Consider the following 10,238-nt stretch of genomic DNA (forward strand, 5'->3'; position numbering starts at 1 on the left):
GCGCCATCACGACGAGTTGGGATTTTAGGTCGTGACACGGATTTAGAAAGCACCTCTCATGAGGCCGCAACTGACAATCGCTCTTCATCGAAAGAGCCAGTGAACTCCATTACGTCTTTCCCAGGTATGCCCTCTAACACTTCTTTTTCTACCTCTGCTTCCTCTTCCTCTTTATCACCACCAACCTCCTCTCATTCTTCCATTCCTTCTTGTGTCCCTATACCAAGTCATCTCATGGTTACCCATTCCAAAAACAATACTATTAGTAAGCCAATTCAAAAATTATATCTTAGTGCCGCTCTATCTCCTAATTAAGGCCAAATCTTCCCATACTGCCCAACCTTCTTTTCCTACCGCACAACCTTCTAAATTACAAGGCACTCCCTTAAATACAAATACCAAAACCTTGCCTAAAGACAAGCCCAAGCTTAGCAGATCCTCTATTTCTTTTTATTCAATATCCAAACCTGTTGAGCCTAGGAATGTTAGCCAAGCATGAAGAGATCCTAAGTGACGTGCAACCATGAATTGGGAATTATCAGCTCTTAAAAGCCAAGGCACATGGTCTCTTGTGCCAGCTTGCCCTCTTTCTAAACCCGTCAGTTCTAAGTGGTTTTTTCGTGTTAAATACAATTCTGATAGAAGTATTAGCCGTTATAAAGCTCGACTTGTTGCTAAAGGTTTCTTGCAGCGTCCAGGAGTTGATTATGGTGAAACATATTCTCCAGTAGCAAAGCATACAACAACACATGTATTCTCGATCACTAGCTGCTTCATTTGACTGGCCACTTCGTCAATTAGATGTCAACAACACCTTCTTGCACGGGACTCTAGCTGAAGAAATTTATATGTCCCAACCTCCTGGTTTTGTCAATGAGATATATTTGGCTACACTATGGGCTTAAACAGGCTCCACAGGCTCCACGGGCATGGTATGAGGAACTCAAATCCCATCTTATTTTATACGGATTTTGCCACTCTCAGTTGGATCACTTCCAATTTATCTATCCAAAATCTGGAGTTATGCTCTATCTCATTGTCTATGTTGATGATCTTATTATCACGGGCAATCATCAAAAGTCTGTGGAGGATTTTATTCTCTGTCTTGCTAATCACTTCTCCATTAAAGATCTCGGTGATTTGCTTTTCTTTTTGGGTGTTTAAGTTATTCGCTCACGTGCTGGAATTTTCTTAAGTCAGCAGAAATACATTTATGAGATTTTGGATAAGGCCAACATGGTTAAAGCTAATCTCATGTGCACACCAATGGAAAGTTGGTCTTGTCCCATAAGTAGTGATGGTTGTTTACATGAGGATCCTAAATATTATCAGACTATAGTTGAAAGTTTACAATATCTTCACCTTACTGGACCAGATTTGCCTTTGTTGTAAGCAAATTGTCTCAGTGTACAAGCTCTCCAATGACTACACATTGGTATATGGTCAAGCGAGTTCTTCGCGATCTTGCTGACATCTGCTAAATTTAGAAAAAATTTCACTTTATATCCATTAATTCCAAACTATTTACCCTTTAATACCCAGACTCAAACTACTACTCCTATCCATGCGGCCCAAACTATTTACCCACTAATTCCAGCGATGCTTTATGCAACCAAGAACTGAGGCATTGATTTTCCCTATTCTCTCTCGCACTGGAATTTGAAATAACTTCAAGCCTTCGTGGTTTTAGCACTGCAAACAAGTTTTCAACACTAAAATACAGGGCACAATTCAAAAACTAGATCATAGGAAGAACAGATCAATTTTTGAAACTCCATATGAATGAGTTCAAAATGCCAGATATGATCTTTTGTAGTGTTTTACTGTTGAAATTCGTTAGTTATTATTATTTGATATGTATATTGTACCTTTGATGCTGGGTTTTGGAGATTTATTGTACAAAAAATTAAATCCACCATTGAAGGACCTTGAAGCTTGAAACTCATAACTTGGTTTCTTTGAGTTTTTAATTATTTTGATCCAATCCTGTATGGGTTTGTTTGGATAGTTGATTGGAGGTTGTAGCTAAAGTTTTAGTCAATTTGGTGGAGATTTTGTAGTAAATTTTAGAAATTTGGGTTGAACTATAGTTGAACCAGAGAAGAAGACGAATTTGTATTGTATACCCAAATAATATACAAATATACCATTTTAGTATAGAATTTATTCCAACTATATACCCTATTAGTATAGCTATATACTATATTGATATCATATGCTAGTCGAATCATTTTTTGGTTGTATTAGCTGCATTTAATTGGTAAAATATTTAATTTTCTTTTAATAATAGTAATATAGTACAATATCTTGAAATACCTTATTATATTAATATGTGGTACACTATTTTTTTATTTTTCTCTTTATGCATGTGTGTTATGTAATAGTAGTATAGTCATATAGTTGCGGGAAATTAACCAGTAAAATTGTATACCATGTTGCTATAGTTATATGTCATATTGGTATCATATGGTAGTTTGAACATTGTTTTGATTGTTTTAGCTGCATTTTAAGTGAATTCTATTATGAAATTATTTATATGAACATGATTTGCAGTGCTGAAATTTTTGTGTGCCGATGAACATAAATTATGTGTATTATGTAATAGTTTTATAATTATAGACAATTGTTAGAATGACCCAACTATATACCCTATTAGTATACGAAATGAGCAAGTTGTTTTGCGAATATTTAGCTTGCAATACGAGCATGTAATTTTTTCATACTTTTATTGCGTTCTTTAATTTTTTGGTACAGTAGTATAGTCGCAGATAGTTGTAGCAATATTCTAGAGAAATCATATGCTCTGTTGGTATACATATATACACCATATTGGTATCACATGGTACTAGAAATCTTTTTTTCTACTTATACTTTTGTTGCATTTTTCAATATTTTATTGTCATTTTTATTCTAACTAGTATATATGGATATTTGGTTGTCGTAGATTATGTTTTCTTGCTCTATAACTGATTGTATTAGTGCTAATGGTAGAGTGTGTACTGATATTTATGGGAATGAGATCAAGGTTTGCATGGAAATCATGTGTTGATTCTTAAAATCTGATTATTTGTAATTTATGGTGCTCAGCAACAATCAATGTGATATTCAATGAATTAGATCAAGTGACAACTGATATTATTTCAGTTTAATAATTGAATTTAAAAAATGAGAAGAAAAAAAAATAAAAGGTATATTGTACTAGTTATATTTAAAAAAGGTGGTCAAATATTTACTATATCAATTATTTTTTCTTATTGTATAAAAAAAGAGTAATAAAAAATAGTGAAAATGGTAAATGAAATTAGATTATGAAGAGAAAAAAATAAAAAAAGAAGTTAAATGAAATTAGAAAAGGGAAAAAGAAAAAAATAAGAAGAAAACAAGAAAAAAGAAAAGGAGAAAAGAAAACAAAGAAGAAAAGAAGCATAGAAGAATTGGAGAATAAAGAAAAAATTTCCCACAAACACTGTTATGGGTAGGAAATTTAATTAGTTTATGGGTAGAAAAACAAATGGGTAGACAAAGGTAAATAGTTTTATTTTTGTGGGTAACTGTGTCAAAACCCCCTAAATTTAGGGGTGACAATTTGAGCCTAAACTCATCCAACCTACTCAGAGATTAATGTGTTGGACTACAAACATTTTAGCTCATAGATCTATTTGGGCTGAGCCAAGTTAACCCACTATATTTTAGGAAAACTACCAGCTATGTCCATTTATAAGTAACTCATTACAAAAATTGGCCAATTCATAAAATATTACGAATATTAGCCTTATATTACTAATATTAGCCAATTAGCTATTTATAGCAAAAAGTATCAAATTTTTGCTTTTTTTAGTGGGTGTTATTAGAACAGATTGAGTATATCTTAAGGAGTTCGAATCTCAGTTTTGGGATGATTTGGTGAAGTTTTGAGTTGGTTTGAATTGAAAATTCGAAGTAAAACTGAACATAAAAAAATGATATGTGTATCACATATGTATCATATATGTATCAATTGTGTATCACATGTATATCTATGTATATCTGTGTGTGAGATACATGCGTGATACATGTGTCGCAAAAGAATTTTTTGAACTCGATTTAATTACGAATTTTGATACAAAACCAGTCCAAATCACCTCCAATCTTCCTCAAATTTTGTATATTGACTTATCTATATGTTTTCAATGAATTTCAACTATACCCATTGAAAAGGTTCTTCTTTTGCTTAGATTTTTGAAATATTATATATATATATATATATATATATATATATATATATATATATATATATATATATATATTTGTATTTCATCACCTTATTTTCTACCTCATTCATGAAATTTGCTTCCGTCTTTCATCTAATGTTGCTAATCAAGCTTCAAAATACGGAAGGTGATTTTTGCATGTGATTCTTTGAGAAAAAGAATCTTATTTATTTGGTTTTTCAATTTTTATATGTGCTTGACTAGTTTTGATAAGTCTATGACTAATGACTAGAGGTTGGTAAGTTGAGACTTATTTGGGACATTTGTGTAAGTTTCAGCTCATTCTGACCTATTAAGTAGCCCAAATACAATCCATGAAACTCACCCAAAACAAAGGCATCTCAACCCAACTTATCTAAAAATTTACTTTTTTTTAATCCTCTAGGCAATCGCCTAGGGCTAGTTTTATTATATATATAAATTAAAACAAAACAAAACATACATAATTTAAGGTTGTCTTGCGCTGTGGAAAATTAACTATGACTATTACATAATATCTATTACCAATATTGAGAACGGATCTCTACATTGGTATCATATATGGACTGATAATGTTATTGAAGATCAATCTTGCCATCTCCATTAATGTGACGCTCCAGAAATGTGAAGCTCCAGGAACGGATCAATTCCATTCCCCATATATTTGCAGCATAGGCACGCGCTCATCCAGTCTGACCCCCTTTCTTCCAGGTGAATCTCGCCCCATGCATATGCCATCTCCATTAATGTGAGAAAGCATGCACTATCAAAGTCGCACATTCCAATTTCATTGTCCAGTATGTGTTGCATTTGAAAACATGCGCTTCCATTTGAGAACAGGCGTGTATCCATTTTATAATTTAAAATGTCTTCCTAAAAAGACACACTCCCACATCTTTTGTTTTGAAAGCTTCCATTTCCATGCGTGTATCAAGATGCACAACATGCTTAAAGCACTCCCATTAAAATATGTCCTTGTTTTTGTTGTCAAGACCCCATGCTCTTGCTGGACCACTTTCCAATCCATGCTTAGGCCATGCGTGTATCTCCAAATTCGATGGAATCAATTCCAGCGTGCAAAATTCCATGGACACGCTCTACCATTTCTCGAACTGAGCTAAAGTATTGCATGCTCACGTATCAAAATCATCTATGTCTAGCATGCTTTACCTTCCAGCGTGCTCTTCTATGTGTGAGCATGCGTGTTCCCCAGCTGCTCTTGTTGCAGCATTTGCTACCCTCCATGCTTGTGCTTTGTTCATCCCTTCCTGCAATTGTTTTTGCTCGAATGCGCATCCCAAAACCAAGAGGCATGCTTCTCGCTTTTCACAATAAACCATGTGCTTACATGAAAGGTTTTTCGCATCCCTCCATGCCAATTCCCTAGCGTGCTTGTGCAGATTCCAATAGAATTGTTATCTTTTACTGAGCATAATATCACGTGCCCATCTTGTTTACTGGAATGTTTTTGTTCTTTAATATAACATAGTTGTACCTGCACGCTAGAGACACCCTCCTCCCTTAGGATTTGATGGTCGATTAAGTTGACATGCCTCCTGCTATTTCTATTCTCTTTGCTTCTTATCTTCTGTCCACCTTCACCCTTAGACTTGGACATTGCATCTTATCTTCATTAACCAACCTCCTTCCTTGTGCATCTAGATGCCAGAATTGTTGGCATTCCATTTCTCCATGATCTAAAGCATAATTAGCCAAATGATCAGCCAACTTGTTGCCCTCTCTATGAATATGAGTAACTGTGTAATTGCCCCCAATCATTAGTTGCATCATTTCCTCTACCTGCTCAGATATGATCCATGGTGGTTTCCAAATCCCATCCATTATCTTTTTTAATAACATTGAGTCAGTTTGAAGCCATACATGAGAGTATTGTTGAAATCTGCAGAACCTTAGTGCTTCTACCATGGCCTTCGCTTCAGCTACTGTGTTTGTTGTCTCCTTAATCTCCCTCCCTACTGACTTGACTATGTCACCATTTTCATTTCTTATACAAAAACCTATTGAGCTCCTGCCTGGATTTCCCCTCGATGCCCCGTCTGTATTAACCTTTACCCATCCTGTACTTGGAAGTTCCCACATGAATTTGGTAACTTTAAGTTTAGGAGTGAAATTTTCCATCATGGCTAGAAGGTCTTTCCATTTGTAAGGTACCATGTCCATCCCAGGCTTTCTCACTTTCACCAATGCCTGGAGATTTGATGAAACTTGATAAATCACCCTGCTAGTTGTCACAACATCACCATACTTCATACTATTTCTTCTTTTCCAGAGTTCCCATACTACGCATGAAGGGAGTGCTTGCATTACCGGTTTGATCCTTAAGCAAACATTTGCAGTCCAACATTTTGTGATTGCTTGGTGCAATGTAAGTCCTTCCACAGCTATTCCTGCCCTCGATAGAAAATACTTCCAAGTTGTCTTTGCAGTTTCTAATCTAAAAAACAAATGCTGAAAAGATTCCTCATCAGGATGTACACAACACCAGCATTTTGATGGCATGCAGTAGCCTACCTTTTTCAAGAAATCATCTAAAGGTAACTTTGCTTTCCACACTTTCCACATGAAAAATGCTATTTTAAAAGGTAGTCCCTTTACCCATATCATTCAATATGCTTTTATTGGTTCTTCTCTTCTTCTCGTATAATCCCATGCTGACTTAACACTAAAATATCCTCTTATTTCCAGCATCCAACAAGGCACGTCAAGAACCTGCTGAGGTGAAGGTGGTTTGATTTTCTCTAGAATGTGTACTGCTAAGTCTTCAGGAAGTATTTCAAATAGCCTGTCCACATCCCACCCACCATCTAAGGTAACCTCATGTACATTTTGTACTATTTCATCTATGCCAAAGTCCTAAGGAACTAAAAAATATAGTGCCCCAAGACCTGTCCAGTTTTCAAACCAAAAAAGTGAGGATCCCTTTTTTGTTTGCCAAAAGATTTGATGTTCAATACGATCTCTGCATTCCAGCATTTTTCTCCAACTATGAGACCCCCTTTTCCATGGAACAACTACTGAATTCATTTTCTTACAGTATTTCTGACATACGAAAGAGCTCTATAGGCTTGGTTTTGTTCTGAAATTCCACCACAACTTGCTGAATAATGCCTTTGTACATCATGCAGTGACCTGAAACCTATTCCTCCTTCCTCAACTGGCATGCATAAGGTATTCCATGAAGCCCAATGCCTACTAGTTCCTCCTACAGAGCTGCTCCAGAAAAACTGAGCAAACAATTTGTGCAACCTATTTATCACATATTTTGGAGGGTTTACAGCTGATAGTAGATGCATAGGCATGCTTTGCAGTACATGGGATATAAGAACTGCCCTTCCCCTACTGATAATAATTTGCCCTGCCAGGATTGCATTTTGTCCATTTCCTTAGTAATTAGGGGCTGATAGTATTCCAGCTTTCTCCTTGCATAAAAAATAGGACAACCTAGGTATGTGATAGGAAATTCATTCCTATGAATGCCTGTGATCCTTTTCACCTTGCTGACCACATCTATGTGTGTTAAATGATGTAGGTACACAGCTGATTTGGTCTTGTTAATAAGCTGCCCAGATGCATTTTCATATGCATTCAACACTTGCATAATCAGCATCAGAGAAGTTTCATCAGATGATGAAAAAATAATCATGTCACCTGCATACGCCAAATGATTGATCTTTGGACTCTACTTTGGCATTCCAAATCCACAAAAATACAGGTTAGTATGAAGTGCATTGAGGCCCCTAGATAATGCTTCTGCTGCCAAGATAAACAAAGTTGGAGATACAGGGTCACCTTGTTTTACTCCCCTTGAGGATTTAAAGAAACCATGAGCTTGACCATTGATTAGAATAGAATACCAATTGTTTGAAACTAATCCAAAGGCAATCCCTATCAACCTTTCTGTGAATCCCATCTTTCTCATTACCTTTGTTAGGAATAGCCAGGATAATCTATCATAAGCTTTGGTCATATCTAGCTTCAGGATGACATTAGGTCCAGCCTTAGTTCTAAGCCTAATGTCAGTGACTATCTCCTGAGTTAAAAGGATATTTTCTACTATATTCCTGCCCTTAACAAAACCTGACTGTTCCTCCGATATCAGATTTGGGAGAAATTTCACTAGCCTTTCATGTACGACCCTCGATATAACCTTATTTGAAAAATTACTGAGGCTTATTGGTCTTAGATCAGAAAAAGTGGTAACTTCTTTTTCTTTGGTATCAGAACTAGGTTTGTGTGTGTTACACACTTTGGTAGCTCATGACCATTGAAAAAAGCCCTCACCATGTCGAACAGGTCATCCCCTATTATGTCCCAACAAGAATGATATAGCTTGCCTGTCATACCATCTGGCCCTCCAGCACTATCACCATTAAGTCAACCTCCTCTTTTGTTGGCTGCTTAATCAATTCTGCATTCTGTTCATTGTTCATCAGATTAGAAACATGGTCTACGATCTCAAATAAAGAAGGAGAAGCTGTTTTTGTGAACTGTTCCTCGTAAAATCTGATAGCCTCTTCTGCAATTTCTTTTTCTTCTTCAATCCATGTTCCTCCACTATCTTGAATTCTGTTAAGCTGAAGTCTCTTCCTCCTACCTCTCACTTGTGCGTGGAAGAAATTAGTATTCCTATCCCCTTCCTTGAACCAAGTCATGCCCGCCTTTTGTTGCCAAAATTTCTCCTCTAGTGCAAGACATTTGATCAATTCTGCCTGAACCTTTTGTAGCCTTTCCCTATTCATCCCTGCAGGATTTGCTTCAAATTCTGCTTCATGAACCATCACTACCTCCTCCATGCTTGATATCTTTTGGAAAATATTTCCAAACGTAGCCTTACTCCACAATGAAAGGGCTTTCTTTAATTTTTTTAACTTGTGATTATAAATAATAAAAGGATTTGCACTGAAATCAGCTGTCCAGTTCTCTCTCACCACATATTTAAAAGTTGCATGTTCCACCCAAAAATTCAAGAACTTAAAAGGCTTTTTTATTGGTGGAGTCTCAATATCACACTTCAGATACATTGGACTATGATCGGAACCAGTCTTTGACAAATGTTGCACCTCTATTCCCGAAAATGTTTGTTGGAACTGTAAATTGGCCAAGCATCTGTCTAGCCTTTCGAATATACAGTCTTCCTCTACTCTCCCATTCCACCATGTGAATATGCTACCTTTAAATCCAAGATCGAAGAGATTTCAAGTGTTGACGCAGTGTCGAAAATCATCAATTTCATTCAATGACACAGGTAACCCCCAAACTTCTCTTCTTCATCCCATATTACATTGAAATCTCCCCCTACTAGCCATGGTGCATTCATATCCCTTGCCATTTCATATAATGAATCCCATAATTCTATCCTCTCAATTGCATCACATTTAGCATATATCAAAGTTAGAACAAACTCCACATGCGATTCAGTATGAACCAATCGTAGTGTTAATTGTTGCACCATATTGTACATGACAGTTACCTCAAATACCTCATCTATGAATGCCCAGATCTTGTTGGAAACATTTTAAATTGCTTGTGCAAGTCCTATCTTGTTTCTATACCTTTCCATTTTTTTGCTTGTTGCTTTGGCTCCATTAATCCTACAAATTCATAGTGATTTTTCCTGTGCATTTTTGTCAACCTTTCAAAGGCCTGCTGTGTGTTGACTGACCTTATATTCCAAATGAGAGCATTCATTACTGATTGTTGGATTTAGTTAGCGTTCTCCTTGTGTGCACCCCAGCTTTTGGTACTGCAAAATTATCTTTTTGTTGCTTCTTCTTACCTTTTGCTGCTGATTTTGCCTTTTCCACTTGCGTAGGTGATAAGTCACCTTGCCTTGCCGCATTCATAAGGTGTTGGGTAGTTGATTCTTGATCCATGTCGTATCCTGATTTACCAGGTTCTTCTCCTTCTTCGTTGTCTTCCTTACCTCTTGATGTAGCTCCAAATGCATTCCTTTTAGGGACCAAGGCCTTCTCTTATCCTCTTTTTAAC

The 10,238-nt window shown here is 36.2% G+C and overlaps 2 protein-coding genes across 2 annotated transcripts; both read right to left on the reverse strand.

Annotated features, from left to right (window-relative positions):
* Positions 1–5,810: 5,810 nt before the first annotated feature.
* Positions 5,811–6,812, reverse strand: LOC142163303 (uncharacterized). The gene has a single exon (XM_075220576.1). It carries the CDS (start codon positions 6,810–6,812, stop codon positions 5,811–5,813), a length of 1,002 nt encoding a protein of 333 aa, XP_075076677.1.
* Positions 6,813–7,929: 1,117 nt separating this feature from the next.
* Positions 7,930–9,938, reverse strand: LOC142163304 (uncharacterized). The gene is made up of 4 exons (XM_075220577.1): positions 9,803–9,938; positions 9,501–9,734; positions 8,594–9,420; positions 7,930–8,280 (listed from the first exon to the last, which is right to left on the reverse strand). The coding sequence occupies exons 1-4, from the start codon at positions 9,936–9,938 to the stop codon at positions 7,930–7,932; spliced, it is 1,548 nt and encodes a 515-aa protein (XP_075076678.1).
* Positions 9,939–10,238: the final 300 nt, after the last annotated feature.

This window comes from Nicotiana tabacum, chromosome 8 (genome assembly GCF_000715075.1).
Source record: "Nicotiana tabacum cultivar K326 chromosome 8, ASM71507v2, whole genome shotgun sequence".
NCBI classification, from domain to species: Eukaryota; Viridiplantae; Streptophyta; class Magnoliopsida; order Solanales; family Solanaceae; genus Nicotiana; species Nicotiana tabacum.

Coding starts and splice junctions, on each gene's coding strand:
- LOC142163303 (XM_075220576.1), bottom strand. CDS start 6,812: ATGTGGAAAGTGTGGAAAGCAAAGTTACCTTTAGATGATTTCTTGAAA.
- LOC142163304 (XM_075220577.1), bottom strand. CDS start 9,938: ATGAATGCTCTCATTTGGAATATAAGGTCAGTCAACACACAGCAGGCC. Junction 9,735..9,802: donor ACAAGCAAAAAAATGGAAAG/GTATAGAAACAA, acceptor GGGCATTCATAG/ATGAGGTATTTGAGGTAACT. Junction 8,281..8,593: donor TAGTGCTGGAGGGCCAGATG/GTATGACAGGCA, acceptor CTTTTAACTCAG/GAGATAGTCACTGACATTAG.